The sequence below is a fragment of the Peromyscus californicus genome, unplaced genomic scaffold (assembly GCF_007827085.1).
Source record: "Peromyscus californicus insignis strain IS unplaced genomic scaffold, ASM782708v3 Scaffold_20__1_contigs__length_68692818, whole genome shotgun sequence".
Lineage (NCBI taxonomy): Eukaryota > Metazoa > Chordata > Mammalia > Rodentia > Cricetidae > Peromyscus > Peromyscus californicus.
The window spans coordinates 15,384,107-15,404,900 of NW_026294503.1; the positions used below are offsets into that span (position 1 = coordinate 15,384,107).

The 20,794-nt window shown below is 37.0% G+C and overlaps 1 protein-coding gene across 7 annotated transcripts in view; it reads right to left on the bottom strand.

The window, feature by feature from the left end:
• Csmd3 (CUB and Sushi multiple domains 3) overlaps nucleotides 1-20,794 on the bottom strand; it is a 1,145,339-nt gene that overhangs the window by 969,381 nt on the left and 155,164 nt on the right. For all 7 annotated transcript variants that reach the window (XM_052747788.1, XM_052747786.1, XM_052747792.1 and 4 more), the window contains exon 3: nucleotides 5,990-6,102. In XM_052747788.1, the coding sequence (XP_052603748.1) occupies nucleotides 5,990-6,102 (113 nt within the window). The remainder of the gene's footprint in view (nucleotides 1-5,989; nucleotides 6,103-20,794) is intronic.

Consider the following 20,794-nt stretch of genomic DNA (forward strand, 5'->3'; position numbering starts at 1 on the left):
GGGTGTTTTTTGAGACAGGGTTTCTCTGTGTAGCTTTGGTGCCTGTCCTGGATCTCACTCTGTAGACAGGCTGCACTTGAACTCATAGAGATTTGCCTGGCTCTGCATCCCAACTGCTAGGATTAAAGGCGTGTACCACCACCGCCAGGCTACATCCTTCTTTATAAATATGTTTAAGGAATTATTTAATATTTGCAATGTTACAGCACAGCATTCTCTTGTTGCAGCTCAGATGTTCCCAAAGAATGACTGCTTAGATTCTGAGCTGTATGCATTTGCTCGAAATCATGCTTAGAATTTCAAAGCTTAAGAGTTGAAAACAGATCCTGAAATGCAAAACAATCAGTAAGATGTGTTGATGTTCTCAGAAAAAAAAGAAAAAGGTAACATATATGATAAGTAGAATTTAAATAGTCTAACTCTTTTTTCTATGCTCATTATTTATTAAAACAAATTTCTGTAGCATTCTTAAATACATTATAAGATGTATTTATCTTTATTCAAATTATTTTAACATGTATTGCAGATTGTTCTTGTTTTAGCCTTGCTTTTGTACTATGATATACTTGAACAGATTTGTTTAAGTGCAAATTGAAGGCAGGCATTTAAAACTTCTCTAGAATATATACAGATTGCAATGGTCGACCGTTTCAACACATTTTTTGAAACTGGCCTGGGTTATTTTTTCATCGACTCTTGGTTTTTGAAAACTTATGCATGATTTTCTAGGGTAAGAAATTCCCATAACACCATGGTGACTAGACAAAGGAAAATTTTTCTGTGAATGCTGCACAATATTAGAATTCTCAGCCACATTTCTTATAGTACTGAATTAAATTATAAAAATGATGGTGATCAACACGGAGACAGCCATCTGGTCAAGGTGCCAAGAATAAGAGTTACTGGAAGCTCAGCCTAAAGGGAACACATATACAGAACTCCCTCCTCCCCAAGTGTCTTTTGGATACAGAGCAACAGCTGCACATATGAATGCACACTGGTTCTGACAGCATGAACAAGACCCATGCAAGCTAAGCCAGACCGAATCCCAGCATGTGGAGGGGAGTTGGGCACTAAGTCTCACCCATGCTGGGGAGCTATTGGCAATTGTTAGCTTCTACAAGAGGGAAAAGCAGTTTTCTCTAAGGGTGGAGCCTCTGGTAAGTCAAACACTCTCCAGTGAAAGACCACACATCCAATAACATCTGGTCAGAACAAATGGTCTTGATTGGTCAATAAATAAATAAATAAATAAATAAATAAATAAATAAATAAATAAATAAATAAATAAGAGACAGAAGAAGAAGACTATGCAAATTTGAGTAGGTTGGAGGGTGAAGATGGGGACATGGATCTAGGCGGAGTTGGGGCAGAGGAGCGAATGCAATCAAAGTATATATGAAATTCTCAAAGAACAAGTAAAGCTACTTTTGAAGGGTATCTGTATGTATCTGAGCCGTGTTAATCATATGTAGAAAGGCATAAGAGACATAGTCACCATTTGTTCCATAAAGACATTTCTTATTAACTGGGCTCTTATCAACATTTGACATTTGTTTGTTTGTTTGTATGACCTAGTATGAATTAGCATTTCTCAAATTCATTGTTTCAGAAAACATGATGGCCTTTTTCTTCCTGTTTAGAATTCACACTAAACTGCACATAAGAGCAACATTCTGTGAATAAATGTTTTCAAACAGTTATAAGAAACTCTTGTGGGCCACAAGAATATATTATAGAGATTCAGCTGTGTATTAAAGCTGTACTTTGACCGGTCAATGGTCTGTCAAAAGGCAAGCTATTTATTATGAATATTTGGTGTTATCTGGCTTATAATATATCAGCTGTATTTTGCTATGAAATTCTTGCATGCCCAAATATTCCCAGACCATTTATTTGGCAAATACTTTCAGCTCCTCAGACCTGGTAAACTTTTAGGTAACTAACTCCACTCCCTTCCACCCTGAACCTAGGAGACAAACTGGCTGGAGATGCATAGCTTTGCTTCTTGTGCAAATGAAGCTCAGACTATCCCCTTACTCCAAGCCTGGGGCGTGGCAGAGAGATTGACTGAGGACAATAGGGCGTTTTACATAACCAGGTGCTGTAAGGACTGGAGTGGAATTCCAGAGGCGGGCTCAGAACTACAGGGAGAGGAGAGGAAGAGTGAAGGGTGAGGCAGGAACAGAGGACACAGAACCACATGGCCAGAGAGAAGAGAGGAAGACAGAAGTTCAGTAGGGGATAAAGCAGATCTCGTGTAGAGTTTATCAGTACCAGGGGTAAGAAGCCAGGAAGGATATAGATGGAGGACAAAGGGATGGAGGAGAAAGATCAGGTCAAAAGCATGAGAGTTTACTAAAACTATGACAACAGGAGAATTGGGCACAGAGAGGAGCTGAATGTGAGGACAGGGTGAAACTGTAGATAGAATTGACTTAGAAGAATAAAGTGAACAGACTAAAGAACTCAGTGTATCTAGATTCATTCCCATGCTGCTGGTAGTGTCACTTCTGGGCCCCCTGGGGTAGTATAATATTAAGACTGGTCCTTAATATTATTCAAAAAGAAATGTAAGCTAATATTAGATAATAAGAAGGAAAAATGAAGAAATGAAAAGCTGGATATTAAGATCAAAAATAATGTGTATAAATTTCAAAATTCAAAGTTTGATTCTAAGAAATTTAACAGAAAATTATTTTTATTACATTACAAAGAGCTTCCTAAAGTCTATATTATTAAAAAAACAGGGACTTCACCCTACATTGCTTTAATTTAATGATCTATAGTAGCATAATAAAGTTAGTAACAGTACAAAACTTCTTGTGAATATTAGCTAAAGATGTGTTACATTCTTTTATGCTGTGAAATATTTCTTTAATGATGCAAAGATGTGTTGCATTCTTTTATGTTACATTTGTTTAATTCTGTAAAGCTGTGTTACTTTGCCTGTCCAAAATACCTGATTGGTCTAAAAAAGAACCGGCAGGAGAGAGAAATAGGCAGGGTTTGATATGGATTCACAACACGCCCCCATGGTTGGGCATGGTTGTGCATGCCTGGTGGACCGAGTCACTTCTGCCTAGTTATTTCTGGGTCAAAATGTCTCATGTGACCAGGACCTCGTGGCTTTGCGTGGTTGCGTAAAGCGCGCAGCCAGCACAGCCATGTGATCTATGTGCATGCGTGGAATAGCCACATGGGCCTGTGTGCGCAGGTGCGGCCCAGCCTTTATAAGCTGGCACCATGATTCCCGGCTCCATCTTTACTCACATGTCTTTCCACAGGCTTGTACATCTCTGTCTCTTTATCTGATCTTAATAAAACTCTTGTTAGTGGATTTTGTCGTGTTTCATGACATTTTCTCACAGGGTAAGAGCGCAGCAGATAACCAACAGGGTTAACATGCAAAGAGAATAAATAGGAGGAGAAGAGAGAGGGGGAGGAGTGAGAAGAAGAAAAGGAGAAGAGGACACCTTGGACCAGCCACAAAGCCACACAGCCAGCTATGGAATAAGAAATAAAGGTATATAGAATAGAGAAAAGTAAAAAGTCCAGAGGCAAAACGTAAAAGAGAAATGGGATAATTTAAGTTAGAAAAGCTGGCAAGAAACAAGCCAAGCTAAGGCCAGGCATTCATAAGTAAGAATAAGTCTCTATATGTTTATTTGGAAGCTGAGTGGCAGGCCCCCAAAGAGCACAAAGAGTAAACAAACAAACAAACAAACAAAAAACCAGCTACAACTTTTGGTGAAGATCACAGTTGTATTTATGTTTTTCGGCCATTTATTTTATACTGGAGAAATTGGTTAGTACTGTTTGATAATTCAGTTCTATTCAAGGGGAAGAAATGTGAGATTTGGAGAAGATTATCACAATGTTTTGTTTTATTACATGGCAGTAAACAGATCTAACTAAAAAGACACAGTACCACTGTCAGATGATTCAGTGAGCCAGTGGCTGGGGCTGAGACACATGAATCACGGTGAAAGGGGGCGTATCTGTGGTAGGTATGTGTGGCTTCCAACTCATAAGAAGCACACATATCAGTTCCACAAGCTTGAAGGACAATATCACAGAATGGCAAAAAGAATAAGCTTTGAAATTGAGATTTTCCAGTACTTTCTGATGAGAGCTCAGCTCATGTTTTTACACCACTTCATGAGACCCTAAACAAGTAACCCAAGTAAGATCATTAAGATTTTCCACCTCAGAGCTACAGGACTACATATTTGTCTCATACTAGACTAGGAAAATGATGGTAAGTTGTTATTGCAGTTCTAGAACATGATATACAGCAAAGATAATCAGAGTGTGGTGGCCAATCTTTCACTGCTACCTGATTTACTTTGTCATATATTTATAATTAAAACATTTCAAAATTGCATTTGAAAACTTAGTGTCAATTTTTCCTCTAGAAAAAAAGATGACAGAAATTTAACTATGACAGACTGAGAAATAGAGAGTTCTATTTATAATAACAATTAAAGCTATTGAGATATTTTTGAAAACGAATTTATAAAACTTGACAGCCAAACCAGAAAACATGCTAACATCAAAATTCACCACCTGTTATTATATTTTTCAATATACATTGTACTTGTCTGGAATGTAAACCAACCTAAAAATAACTTGGTGCTTAGTGAATAGGATATAAAATTTCTCTTAAAAAACACTTAGAAAATATTCGGGTTCCTAACATCCTAAGTATTGTCAAAATTACACTTAAAGTTTTGTGATGGTAGTAATGAATATATATGAATTAACTTGCCAAGACTAATAAAAAAATACTTAGCTATTGAAAAATACTTCACAAAAATGATTACAATGAAGAGTGTCTCTGAATTCATTTTCTCTTGAAAGACAAAAAAGTTCAGAAATGTATGCAGTAGAAAACTGTCTTTAGAACTTCTACATAGGCTATTATTTATGATGCATACTTTATTTTATTTTTTAATATTTTATTTTATTTCTCTGGTAATATATATTTTCTAGAAAGAAATAAAACACTGGATCAGATAACATTTATTTTGTAACTTTCTCAGATGTAAAATGTTTAAATTTGTGTTGTTGGATTTGTGGGGTTTTTTTTGTGATTGCTTTCTAGTATGTTCTGTAAACATCCTATTATACATTGCATTAGTATATAGGTTAGAAGAAACTGTCCAGTGATGTCACTCAGTACTGCATTGTGCATAGAAATAATAATAATAAAGTATTTATTTGTATATATATTAATGGCAATGTTAGATCTGACTGGCTAAATTTTGAAAACATAGTCTTAGAAAGAAACATTGAAATCTGATAGAATACTATTGTGAGTAAGGGGACAAACTTCCTTATATAATGTAAATATTCTTGCTGAATAATGAAAAAAAAATATAAGTCCATGATTTCTATGATAAATATTCAAGATAGATTATTTTTATCATTAGACATTTTATTCATTTAAAAATAAAAATATGTATTTCTATATATTTCAGCGTCCTCAACAGTGTTTAGATTTCTCTATATAATCCTATTACTCTTTGACCACACTGTATTTTACTCTAAAATGTGGTTCATTAAAACCTTATATTGATTTAATTCTTATCTCTTAAGGAAACAGAGGAAAGTTGTCCCAATGCTGAGAGCACAGCCTGGGTGTGAAAAAATAAAATCCACTAACACTAGCCATTTATAGTACATTAGTGATTGATAAGAAAGCATGTTCCTTGGGGCTAGCAATTCTGATACCCTCTTCGGGCCACCACTGGTACTGCACATCTATGGTGCACATACATTCATTTAGGCAAACACACATAAAATAAAAACAAATAAATATTTTATTTTAAAAAAGCCATCTCTTCATAAGATTTGAGATAATTAGATGAGCTGAACCATTCTTTATGATTCTTGTGGTAATTAGTCTTCCATCATCACACTTGGAGAATTCTGGTATAAATACCTTGAAGTGGGAATTGGTATCTTTTATAGTACCATCACTTACCTTCATAATATACTTTAAATCCATGAGCACTAACCGCAAAGTCACTGGTCAACCGTAGTGAGAACACAGATTTGGTACTTGTCACTGGTGGTGGTAGGTGGAATCCTGTTAATCTAAAAGGCAAAATGGAATTCTTAGTGATGCAATCATTAGTGTCATAGGGTTTCTGGGGGAATTAGCAGTCATGTTATCAAGTTCATTTTTCTGTATATTCATGCATAGAACATTTCTTTCCAATTATAAATTAGCCATCAAGGTACAATTATATACAAATATGTATTTAATAATGTAAGTATATGTGCATTACTTTTTGTAATGTCTATCAACATTATCTTCGTTTGTTTGTTTGTTTTTTGAGACAGGGTTCCTCTGTGTAACAGCCATGGCTGTTCTAGCCATCCTGGCTTTGAACTCACAGAGATCTGCCTGCTTCTGCTTCCCGAGTGCTGAGATTAAAGGCATACGCCACCACTCCTGACTATCAACAATATCTTTTACATTAAAATTTTCATTAGTTCAAACTCTAGGAATGAGAATTGTGAGAATTAGGATTCTTGTATGCCATTAGTACTAGAAAGTGATCCTTTATAAGAAAATTTTGTTAAATACACAGTTTGTATGATGGTTATAATGTATGTGTAGGTCAACGTCCTTGAACTATCAATGTAGGACTTGAGAGATAAAAAGCATATAGGAGAAAGTAGAAATTAGACACTCAAGTTTAAATAGTTTAAAATAGTCATTTTTCCAGGTACAAATGGTATTCTATGACAGAAAGTAGCTAACTGAACTACCAACCCCAAATATGTACCTGTTTTTCCTTAAGACAGCACACAACTTCCATAGGCTTAAGGGTGTTTTTATGCATATTTCCTATTTGTTGTATTATTTGTTTAGGACTGATATATGGTAAAGTTTTAATGAAATTAGTTATTTAAAACTAGTTAGTTACAGTTATAATTCATTAATAGCATATGACATACTTAATTGCAACTGGATTATTTATTTCTTAATATCAGCAAATGATAAAATGATTAGTGACTACTAGGATTCTTCCTAAGCCCCTAATTGAGCTATGATACCACAACAGCAGCTTTAAGTGTCGTTATTCTTCTTGTACTTTGCCTGAAATGTCAATGCAATAAAAATGGCAAATAATATCCAGAAGTATTAATGGAGATTGTTTTAACTGTGGACCTTGAGGGTGCATTTGGGATGCAATGTATGAGAGAAGAATAAAAACAAAAACAAAAAACACATCAGGAAGAAAACCAATTTAATCATTATAATTTTGTACTAAATAACTGGCAATAGCTTAAAGAAAACAATATTTAATATGAGAAAAAAGTTAATGAAAAAAGAAAATATCTCTTTACCTTTAGAGCTCAATGCATCATATTTTGAGAACCGTGATTTTAAAGAATGCATAGCATGTGTGCACAAACAATATTGTTAACTTATCTTAATATTAAGACATATTTGGGTTCTTAAGAGTTTTTCCAATATGTTTTTAATAAAAGACTTGCAAATCTTCTAGCAGCTTCTTTACATTCCAGGACATTGTCATAACTTTGAAGGGTTCTCTTACTATGTAAGCCACATCCCTTAAGATATAAGCCATTTTGTAAAATAACAGTTGGTGAGGGGTATGTGTGTGTGTGTGTGTGTGTGTGTGTGTGTGTGTGTGTGTGTGTGTGTGTGTGTGTGTGAATGTGTGTGCGTTTATATGTGCACCAGGAGAGTATGTTTGCACACGTCTTTGCTCATGCACATGTGTGCTTGTGGAGACCAAGCATCAATATTGGGTATATTCCTTGATCATTAACTACTTTATTTGTGGGAACATGGTCTTCCTCACTGAACCCAGAACTCACTGATAATGAGTCTGGCTAGCCAGAGTTCAAGGTATCTTCCTATATTCCAATGTTCCGCCCTTCAACACTAGTGTTACAGACATGCGCTGCTACTTCTGGATTTAACATGGGTGCCAAAATTCGAAATCAGGTCCTCATGCTTATACTCAAAGAATTTAAAAACTACACGTTCTACCCAGACCTTAATTTTATGAGTTGTATTCTAGGCCCATGGTTAGAGTTGTATCTGTTATCAGAAGCATATAATACATCTGTACTTACATGGTTACCAAAGCATATCTCACTTGCATTAACATCAGGTAGCATTCTCAGCATGAGCAAGATACTTTAGAATTCAATGAAATTGTCCTTAGGTTTTACATATTGCAAAACTTTGATAATGAGGAATTGATGCATTACGCTTGAATCCCTGGTTCAAGTTACCACAAACTTACACAATGTTTGTTATTACCTCAATATAGGCCTGCCTAGAGCACAGCTCAGCTGATTCTCTGCTTAAAGTCTCACAGGCTACAGTTAAGTTGTCCCTTAGGCTTAATGGCTTTCCGAAGGCTCTGAACTGTATCAGCCTCTAATTCAAAGCAATAAGGCTGTTGGCAGAATTCGACTCACGCAGTGGTGGAATTAAGCTCTCTGCTTCCTCATTGGCTGAAGAATTGAATTGTTCTCAGACTCAGGACCTTGTCTGTATCCATTACTTCTTTTGTGGCCTACTTCCTTTATCGTTTGAGCTGGAACTCATGGTTCTTTCTTTCTGCTAATCTTTCCTTCTTGTTGGCTTCACCTTTCAGCTGATTTCTCTTCTGTCTTCAAGTAGAGAAAGCTTTCTACTTTTAAGTTCTAATGCAATTAAATTACATTAAATTGATCTCCTGTTTTAACATCTGTAATCTTTATTCCACCTGCAAGCTTTCCTGTGCCTTGCTATCATACATTTTCAATTATTCTTACAGAACCAATACTGTCAATTTTAATTACTAGTCAGCATTAGCTAGATATAATATTCCAAGCTGAAACTTTAAATAAGCTTAACTACATATCTGAGGTAAATATACCTTTTAAATGTGAGCAAGCACTGATTGAAAGGGATGTGAACGAATATGTAGTATGATTACAATTTTTTTCTTACTTTTGTACTTCAGAAAAGTTTATATAAATAAAAAGTTTACAAATGGCTGAATTGACATATTTCTGATTAAGGAATAAAACATTGCTTATAACACTGAATTCTGGTTTCATGTTCCATTGTTTATTGTTCCTCCAAAGAGACAGCCATCATCCTGACTTCTATCAAATAATAGATTTTCACATTTAAATGATTTATATGTACTGAAACACGTAAAAATTATGCTGCCTCTGGATCCTTTGACTTAATAGTATATTTGTTCTATGACAATGAAATAGAATCATTAATCATTGTTATGCAGGATTCCAATCTATGAATATCCCTTATTTATTTATTATTCACTAAGTAGATGTTTGCTCTCTAGATCTTTTTTTATTAAGGAATTTTTTATTCATTTTACATACCAACCACAGATCCCCCTCTCTTCTCTCCTCCTGCCCCTCCAGCCTTCCCCCACAAAATCCACCCTCCATTCCCTCTTCCAACAAGGTATGGCCTCCCATGGGGAGTCAGCAGAGCCTGGTACATTCAGTAGAGGCAGGTCCAAGCCCTGCTCCCTGCATCAAGGCTGTGCAAGGTGTCCCACCATAGGTATTGGCTCAAAAAAGTCTGCTCATGCACCAGGGATGGATCCTGATACTGCTGCCAGGGGGTCCCTTATGCAGATCAAGCTACACAACTGTCTCACTTACACAGAGGGCCTAGTCCAGTCCCATGGAGGCTCTACAGCTGTTGGTCTAAAGTTCATGAGTTTCCATTAATTTGTTTAGTTGTCTCTGTATGTTTCCCATCATGATCTTGACCCCCCCTTGCTCATAGAATCACTCTTCTCTCTCTTCAACTGGAATCCTAGAGCTGGGTCTGGTGATTGGCTGTGGATCTCTGCATCTGCTTCCATCAGTTACTGAATGAAAGCTCTATGATAACAGTGAGTGTCATCACTAAAACTTTCTCAATTTAAATGTTTCTGCTCTGCCAAGACATGAATATAACTTGCTGTGGATGATCGTTTGATAAATAAAACATTGATTGGTCAGTAGCCAGGCAGGAAGTATAGGCGGGACTAGAGAGAGGAAAAAGGAAAGGACAGGAAGGCAGAGAGGAGAGACACCAGCTGCCGTCCAGGGAGCATCATGTAGAGGCAACAGGAAAAGCCACGAAACATGTGGTGACATATAGATTAACAAAAATGGACTTAGTATAAGAGTAAGAGCTAGACAATGGTAGGCCTGAGCTAATGGTCAAGCAGTTTAAATAATATAAGAGTCAGTGTGTTTATTTTATAAGTGGGCTCCAGGACTGGCGGGGCTTGGCGGGAGCTGGAGAGAAACTCTCCAGCTACAATAACTATTGCACCTTTATAGATATTGCATCTAATTGTACTTAAATCCCACTCAACAGGAGTGAAAACATACCTGCCATGGGAGGCCTAAGTACTGAGACCTAGTGAGGTCATGACCTTAAAGAAGAACCTACTATTGTCACTTTATTAAAGCAGCGTAATTTTAACTGCATTGTCAATATTTATCTTCACACCAACAGATAAGTGTCATTAAAGAAACTTCTCTTTTCCACAGACAGAAATCATTACAAAAACCACATGGTTAAAAAGCAGGGACCATGGTGTGTCCAGCCCATTTGATACATCTACAGAATGCTGTGGGATGTTCTGTATGTCAAATGTGTTGCTGATTAGTCAATAATTAAAACACTGATTGGCCATTGGCTAGGCAGGAAGTGTAGGTGGGACAAGGAGGAGAATAAAGCTGGGAAGTGGAAGGCTGAGTCAGAGAGACACTGCCAGCCGCCATGATGACAAACAGCATGTGAAGATACCGGTAAGCCACGAGCCATGTGGCAAGGTATAGATTTATAGAAATGGATTAATTTAAGCTGTAAGAACAGTTAGCAAGAAGCCTGCCACGGCCATACAGTTTGTAACCAATATAAGTCTCTGTGTTTACTTGGTCGGGTCTGAGCGGCTGTGGGACTGGCAGGTGAGAGAGATTTGTCCTGATTGTGGGCCAGGCAGGAAAACTCAAGCTACAACAGAACAACTCTTATACCTCAGACTTGGGGAACACCAGGTAAGAAAAAAAAAAAAACACATAAAAATTTCAAGAGCCAGAAGCTCAGGAAACCTGCTGTGGGTTGTATTCTTCAGAAAGGACAAGGAAGCTGCAAAAATGACACTTGAACAATATGAGCTGCCTAAACAAAACCAGAAGAAGCACACCACCATCAGACATGCTAATGGGGAAGGCCGAAGTTTTATGGGGCCCCACTCCTAGGCAAAGAACTATAGCCAATTAATGAATGCTGAGAGTGGGAAAAATAGTCTTCCCCCTGGATGAGCTCCCTAACTGGTTAACCAATACCAAGTGGTAAGCTCTGAAATCACATATACATACAAGTATCATTATATAAACTGAACAACTGGCATTACATATTTATGCATGTATGTATGTATACATACATGTAAATACACAGGCACACACACACACACACACACACACACACACACACACACATACACACACACATATGATTCCAGGATATATTATACATATATATTATATAACAGAAAAGTGTGTGTGTGTGTGTGTGTGTGTGTGTGTGTGTGTGTGTGTGTGTGTATTACAGAAAAGATTTGGGAAGGAGGCAATGGGAAGTATACATAGGAGGGATCAGAGGGAGGAAAGAAAAGGGGAATTATGTAATTATATTTTAGTTAAAAAAAGAAAAACAGATAAATCTTAAAAATAAAGTATTTCTCACATTGAAGGGTGTAGATTGTATTTCTACAACAAGCAAAAAAACATTCTCAGAAAAAGTGAAATTCAAATATTTCTAATGCACAAGTATATCAGGAAACCTTGTCAAATCAAAACCAGACAACTCAATTGTATTTGATATAGCCTATGACTGATGGTCTTTGAATCCAGTCTTAGATCTACAGAACTCTTTAATATTTCACCTTACATGGCTAATGGAACATTACAGACATAATCAAGAACTACAGAGTTGGATGTCATCCTGTCTTATTTGAATAGCTCCAGGGAATTCACAAAATAGAGGCAGTGGTTAGAGAGAAAGATAAAATTACAGAATCAGATGTGAAAGTGATACAATTGCTGCCTTTGAAGATGGAAGCAGAATATAAGCCAAGTAATGTCAGGGATCTAGGAGAAACTGGGAAAGGGAGGAACAGAGCATCTTAAACTTTCACACACACACAAAAAAAATTGTAGCCCTGAGCAACTGAATTTCACTCAACGAAATTCAACTGGAACTGAAGCCCCACAGTCACAAACAGATACACCTGTGTTGTTACATTATTACATTGGCAGGAACTAGTCCCAGCAATGGAAGCTAGTGCCCAGCTTTCCTTTCTACTTTAGAAACATGAAGTATCTACATAAATATCAATGCACCCTGTAATTTACCATTCTTTTGGAACCTAGTGACTACTCTGAAACTCATGAATTCAGAACATTTTTCACAATGTTTACTCGTTTATAATTTTAAAAAAAATCTCTACATTGGATGAACATACAACTTTCATTACAGAAAAAAAAAAACAGGATGGACAGGGATACATTTAAAAACTTTCATCAAGTTAACAGTAAAGCCCTTTCTAAGGCTAAGGCATTATTATTTCTAATTTTTCTTTTTAAAAATTGCTTTCTTATATTACTTATGTGGGTGAGTTTTTTTTCCTGCATGTATGTCTGTGTACCATGTGGTACATACACATAGAAGCCAGAAAAGGACATCAGATTCCCTGGACCTGGAGGTACAGAGAGTTTTGAGTCACTGTGTAGGTGTTGGGAATCAAACCACAGTGTTCTGCTGTAGGATGGTCTTTCTGTATTGAATATGTGTTGCTACCATTGGTTAATAAAGAAGGTGTTATGGCCTATGGCAAGGCAGAAGAGAGCCAGGTGGAAAATCCAAGCAAAGTTACAGGGATAAGGAAGGAAGGTGGAGCCAGTGGAGACTGAGCACTGTCAGGGGAGCAAGATGTAACAGAACACAGGTCAAGCCATGAGACATCTGGAGGTACATAGATTAATAGAAAGAGGTTCATTTAAGAAAAAGAGCTAATTAGCAATAAGCCTGAACCATACGCCAAACACGTTGTAATTACTATTAAGCCTCTGACTGATTATTCAGGTACTATCAGGTGGGAGAGATTTATTGGTCTACAGTGTTCTGAAAGAGCAAAAAGTGCTCTTAACCACTGACCATCTCTAATCACAGACCAACATCTAGTTTTTCTAATGAACCCCCAGTTCAGCCTTTCTTTGTCTTTATCATACTTATTAAACCATTAAACATTTTTACATGCAAGAATTAACATATTAATTATATATATATATTTGACTACAAATTTATACTCACACACATATATAAATAATCTATTTTAGGCAGTCTTTAGATATTTTTATCAGTAATCATCCAATATAATAGAGAAAGATAATATGAAAATTCTTTTATAGCAAAGGTTGGTAGTCTGCAGTTATACTTAAACAATCAGTGAGCACTGAAATGACATGTATGTAGAGATTTCTTTTCATGTTTCACTTTAAATAGTGAAGGAAGAATATGATAGTTAAATCCTGAGTATTTACAATGACTTCTTTTTTCTCTCTCCTGTAAGATTTGATTTGGAAAAACATGAAGATCTGTATCTCATATGAATTATTTATTTTATTAATTTATTAATTTCTATTATAGGTATTTAATTAGTGTCTTTATTTCTCATTTGGATTCTAAGCTTCAAGCAGACTGTTTGGTGATCTCTACCACTCATACTTCAGCTAATGCCTATCATTAAAAAAGCCCTAAGTAAGTACCTATTCAATTAATCAGTTGAGTTGCCCATTCCTATCTCACCCAAAGGCTTGGGGATCTTTGCTGAATAGAAGGCAAAAAGATATTAAGAGCCAGAGTGGATGGATTCCATCAAGGAAATGGTATTTTACACACACAAAAGGGCAGATACACATATGAACTCATATGAACACATATGAAAGATCATTGTGACGGGAAGCAGCTTCAGCTAGGCCATAGCCCAGCATAGAGAGCAGGTAAGCATGCATGTAATCCACCACCAGCTGAGGCACTATTGGCATTTGCAGGCTACTGGGAGAGGAAGGGTAGAATTTATGTTTTTTGTTTACTTGTTTGTTTTCATTTTTGTTTTTCGAGACAGGGTTTCCCCAGTGTAGTTTTGGTGCCTGTTCTGGATCTCACTCTATAGGCCAGGCTGGCCTCGAACTCACAGAGCTCTGCCTGCCTCTGCCTCCCAAGTGCTGGGATTACATGCGCCACTGCCGCCCAGTGAATTTATGTTCTTTTTAATGATGTGTCATCTAGTAGGCTGATCACACAGAGCAGACAGCAATCCCAAGATTTGCTGAGCAGCAGAAGGTGGACTTGATGGGAAAGAAGAGAGAGAGAGAGAGAGACAGAGACAGAGACAGAGAGAGACAGAGACAGTTTAATTGGGGATGTATGCATGTGTAAAGGCAGAAGTATAGCTTTTATATAAGATCCCAGCAAACCGTTCCACCCTGCTAGAGTAATTCTCCGTAGAGAACTAACTTTGCTAACCGTTGGTGATTTTTCCGTGAATGCACTGGCGGCAACTACAGTAGAAAATGCTTCTTCATTACCTTCTCACCTTTCATTCTGTGACTTCATAACCATCTCAAGGCTCAGTGACTTAAAGTTATGTTGTTTTTAAAATTCATGCTCTGATCTATCTCACACACTTATCAAGAAACCCCTGTAGGTTTATGAGGACACCAAGATGAATGAGAAATGAGTTCTGCCTTCATTGAAAAAATCATTTGTCTCATGGAAAGTCACAGTGAGGGAAGAAATGGATTGGGGTCAGAAGTTATAAGTTTGTTTCTATGCCCCAGTGCGTGTCAGCTGTATGAATTTAAACAGCTTATGATGATTTCTGGGCTGTCATTTTTTCCAACAGCAAAGAAAATATGGCTGTTCTATAGCCCTTCTTTTAAGGAAAATGCCACTCAAGCCACTATGCCACTTCATCACATATTCCTAGGAGGAAAACATAAATGACAGTATAATCATTTAACAATACGTAATAGTGAATTCCCACAATGTCTGAATCAGTACACATGACTTTATAAAAATACATTTATACATAATATGTTAGAATATTTTACCACCTAGCAAATGTGAATACAGGTGAAATGCAAATGCATTTGCATATATAATTTCAGCTCTCATATTCTAAAGCTTTCAAATTATATCAGCTTTGTTTGAAAATATACTTTACAATAGTTGTACCTTAAAAGAAACTTCACATAGACTTGCATAAGGTGCAGAGCTTTCTTTAACTTTGGAGGTCAATAATGGACAGAAAATAATAACTTTTGAGCTAGTGACTTCATGGATCCACATGAAATTCTATGCCATTGGAATCATTTACACTTTTATGAGTCACTTCGCATCAGAGTCTACTCAGTTAGAGATTGAATCACTACAGTTTCATGCCTGCTTTTGAGAAATTAGCCTTGTCACATTTTGTCTTACAAAAAAGATGGGCAACTTTCATAGTGTTTCACTCTGTAATACCTGTAAGTAGTTAGAGGGTGAATTTAATGAATCACTTAAAATTTACATTAATGACTAATATGCAAAGAACTAAAACAATTGCCAGGTAATTGATTAAAAATTGAAAGAAATTTAAATTGTAAGAAGACCATTTAAACTGCCAATACATGTGTTCTTTCAGTAATAAGTTAGGATTTTTGCTAAGATAAATATATGATGTCATATTGCATAAGTGAAATGATGGAATGTCTTAAATAAGAATCACTGGAGGTATCACCATCCCCGATTTCAAGTAGTACTACAAATCTATCATAAAAAGAAAATGAAAAACCAACACTAACATGGTATTGATATTGGCACAAAACCACATCAATTGATCAATGGAATCAACCTGAGACTAAGATATAAATCCACACAGCTCTGGACACATGATTTTTTTTATAAAGAAGTCACAACACACACTGGGAAAAGACAGCATCTTTAACTAATTGTGCTGGTCATAGTGGATGCCTGCATATAGAACAGTCCAAATAAATCCATATATATCAACCTACACAAAACTCAACTCCAAATGGATCAAAACCTCAACATAAATCCTGATATACTGAACCCAATGAAAGAAAAAGTAGGGAACATCCTTGAACTTGTTTTGCCAGGAAAAGAGTTTTTGAACAGAACAGAACAATATAGGCACTAAGAACAACAATTAATAAATGGCACCTTAAGAAACTGAGAATCGTCTGCACTGCAAAAGATATCACCATTCAAAGCAGCAGTCTACTGAATCTGAAAAGATTTGTACCAATTATACATCCAGTTAGAGGACTAATATCCAAAATATACAAAGATCTCAAAAAACTATGCATCAAGAAAACAAATAATACAATTTAAAAATGGGGTACGGATATAAATAGAATTATCAATAGAGGAAACTCAAACTCAAATGGCTGAGAAACAATAAATGGGCAACACCCGTAGTCATCAGGGAAATGCAAATCAGAACTACTTTGAGATTCAATCTTACACCTGTCAAAATGGCTAAGATCAATAATACAAATGACAGCTCATGCTGGCAAGGATGTGGAGCAATGGGAACACTCTTTCATTGCTGGTGGGAGTGCAAATTTATATAGCTGCTATGAAAATCAGTATGTTAGTTCATCAGAAAAGATGGAAATCTATGTACCTTAAGATCCAACTCTACCACTCTTGCACATATACCCAAAAGGTGCTCCATTCTATCACAAAGATACTTGCTCAACCATGTTCATTGCTGATCTATTCATAATATCCAGAAATTGGAAATAATCTACATGTCCCTCAATGGGAAAAATATGTGAATTTATATGGAGAAAAAAAATTTGGTGCATTTACACAACAGAGTATTACTCATCCATTAAAAAAAAAAAACCTAAAGGATGCTGATTATACCACAAGGACACTTGTTTGACTATGTTCATAGCAGCTTTATTTATAATGGCCAGAACCTGGAAATCACCCACAGCTGAAGAATGGATAAAGAAAATGTGGTACATTTATACAATGGAGTATTACTCAGCTGTTAAAAATAAGGACATGAAATTTGAAAGCAAGTGAATGGAACTAGGAAAAAAATCATCCTAAGTGAGGTAACCAAGACCCAGAAAGACAATCATGGTATGTACTCACTCATAAGTGGATATTAGCTGTAAAATAAAGGATAACCATACTACAATGCAAAGACCCAAAGACACTAGGTAGTAAGGGGGACCTAAGGGGAGATTCATGGATCTCCCCATGAAAGGGAAATAGAGATTTCCTAGGTGGACTGGGGGTGGGTGCAGATGAGAACTTGGGGCATTGGGTTGGGAGATGGATGAAGGAATAGTACTGAAAGACATGAATGGATGGGGGATATTTTGGGGTCAGTTAGAAACCTGATGCAAGGGAAACCTTCAAAAATCTACAAGGATGACCCTAGCTAAGACTCCTAGCAACAGTAGATGCATAGACTGAACTGGCCATTCCCTGTGATGAGACTGGTGACTAACGTAATTATCATCAGAGAGCCTTCATCTAGTACCTGATGGAAACAGATACAGAGACCCACAGCAAAATATTAGTGTGAGCTCAGGGAATCCTGCTGAAGAGAGGGAGGAGAGATGGCAGGAGCCAGAGTAGTCAAGAACCACATAGGGAAACCCACAGAAACAACTAACCTGGCTCAAAGGACTCACAGAGTTTGAACTAAGAACCAGGGATCCTTCATGGATCCAACCTAGGCCCTCTCCACATATGTGACAGTTGTGTAGCTTGGTCTACTTTTGGGACTACTAACTAACAATGGGACCTGGGGCTGTTCCTAATGCTTTGGCTGGCTCTCGGGAACATATTCCTCATACTGGATTGTCTTGCCCAGCTCTAATAAAAGGGAAGGTGCTTAGTTTTACTGCACCTTCATATTACTTGCTTTGTTGATACCCATGGGAGGCCTGCCCCTTTCTGAAAAGGAACACAAGAGGAGTGGATTTGGGGGGCAAATGGATGTGGGGGAGTGAATGGAAGGAGAGGAAGGAGGGGAATTGCATTCAGAATATAAAATAAACAAATGAATTAAATAAAAAATAGCATCATGAAGTTTGGAACTAGAAAAGTAACCATCCTAGGTGAGGTATCCCACATCAAGAAAGACAAATACAGTTATGTATTCACTTATAAGTGGACATTAGCTATTAAGTCATTGATAACCAAGCTACAATCCATAGAACCACAAAGGCCAGGTACAGCGTAAGGGACTAGAGGGTAAAGTGATCTCCTTATGAAAGGGAAATAGAATAGATAGATAGGGTTGGTTGGGGGCCAAAATGGGAAGATCAAGTAGGAAATGGGGAGAAGGGGGTTAGGGAAGGAATATGGGGAGAGTCAGCTAAAATTAAGAGCCATTTGAGGGGTAGTTTAGGAACCCAATATAGTAGAAGCCTCCTAAAATATATACATACATGAAGGCAATCTAAATAAAATTGCCAAATAATGGGAAACAGTCCAAACTGGTCATTTCTTGTCACCCAATGAAGTTATCAGTATCAGGGTTCGATTACATATAATTGAGTTACTGGCCTTAAGGTTCCCATAGGAATCCATGAACAACACATTCTATAGGTTTCCAGGACTATATGTTCTTCTCCACAAACTGACAGCAAGGGCACATTGCTTAAAATAACACCTACACAACTCATTGAATGTGAAGAAGTTGAGCTGGTGCCTATATACAGCCTTCACCCCTACATGCTAACACCTTTGCTACAGGAAGTACTCTGTCTGCTACCAAAAGAGAAATGTAAACATTAGGCAACCACAAAATTTTTGATCTACAATAGTGTCCTGCCTGCAAGGTGTTGTGGTGATAAATTGTGTCCCCCAGTATGTTGTGCACCTAATAAAACTTATCTGGGATCAGAGAACAGAACAGCCACTAGATTAGACATAGAGGCCAGACAGTAGTGGCACTCACCCTTTATCCTAGCATTCCAGAGGCAGATATCCATCCGGATCTCTGTGAGTTCAAGGCCACACTGGAAACAGAGCCAGGTATGGTGGCACACACCTTTAATCCCAGCACTTGAGATCTCATGTCTTGCATGGGAAAGACACATGTCTTTAATGCCAGGAAGTGATGGCGGGAAATAGAAAGGTATATAAGGCATGTGGACCAGGAACTAGAGGCTTTTAAGCTTTTAGGCTTTTAGCAGCAATTCAGCTGAGATCCATTCGGATGAAGACTCAGAGGCTTCCAGTTTGAGGCAACAGGATCAGCTGAGAAGTTGGCAAGGTGAGGTTAGCTGTGGCTTGTTCTGCTTCTCTGATCTTTCAGCATTCACCCCAATACCTGGCTCCAGGTTTGTTTTTATTAAGACCTTTTTAAGATTTGTGTTTCAAGGTGTGCTAGGACAAGGGTGGCACAAAACTTGTGAGAGAAACCAACCAATTCCTGATTTGACTTAAGGCCCTATTCACAAGAAGGAGCCCATACCCTAAACTTCTTTGTTGACCAAAAATCAGAGACCATATAGGCCTAGGATTGAGAGTAAAACCAAATACTATTGTTCTTTAAAAAAACGTAGCAATGAAATGATTCCTAGTGACATTGTGATAAATTCATATGGCAGTGCCTTGCTCAGCCATTCAAGTATCATCAACGAAGCTTCCTCCTGTGGCAGAGAGGAACAAATACAAAGACCCACAGACAGACATTATTACAGAGAGTGAGATACTTTGGAGCACTCAGCCTTCAGTGAGATTTCTCCATCAAATCCCACCCCTCAGGGCTCAGAGAACCCTGAAGAGGAAGCAGAAAGAATTATGAGAGCCAGAGGGACTGAAGATACCAAGAAAACAAGGCCCTCTAAATTGATATGATCAAAACTCATATGAAGTCACAGAGACTGGGGCAGCATGCATAGCACCTGTGTGTGTTGCACCAGGTCCTCTGCATATATGTTATGACTTCCACTTTAGGGTTTTTATGGGATTCCTGAATGTGGGAATGAGGTGACCTCTAATTTTTGTGCCATCTCTTGTGGTCTTTTCCCTCTATTTGTCTTGTCCTACTCCAATATAACAGTTTTGTTTTATCTTATTATATTCTATCTTGTTATATTTTAAAATAATCAGAGTAGGTTAGTCTATATGAATGATACCTTTAACATTATCTAATTATATGATACCATTTCTGGAAGATTTTATCTGCATTATCCCTAAATGAATAATAAAGGGATTTAAATAATATATATTTTAATATTACTTATCTACTTATTATAATATTTAAAACTTTTACCTGGAAAAATAAATAATATAAAAGTTGTCACATTAAGTTGAAAGACTACTGTAGCATAGTACAGCTTTTAATGATATTAAAGTAAGTGAATATGAACATGGACGTAGGAAGAAAGAGAAGAGAGAATAGAATAGAATGGAACAGGAAAATACGTGAGAGAAAAAATGAGGACGAGAAGACAGGGAAAGAAGGAGAACCAAGAAATTTATTTTTAAATTAAAAGTGTTTGTATTACTAAAATTCCATAGTGCTTTGAAAGCTAGATAACAAAGTGCATGTTGATATCCGGAACCTAAGGATATTCAGCATACAGTATATTCATCAATGCTATGACTCACAATCAAATTCTGTTTCTCCACATTCAGCATGCTAGTCGGTATATTATATCTATGGCA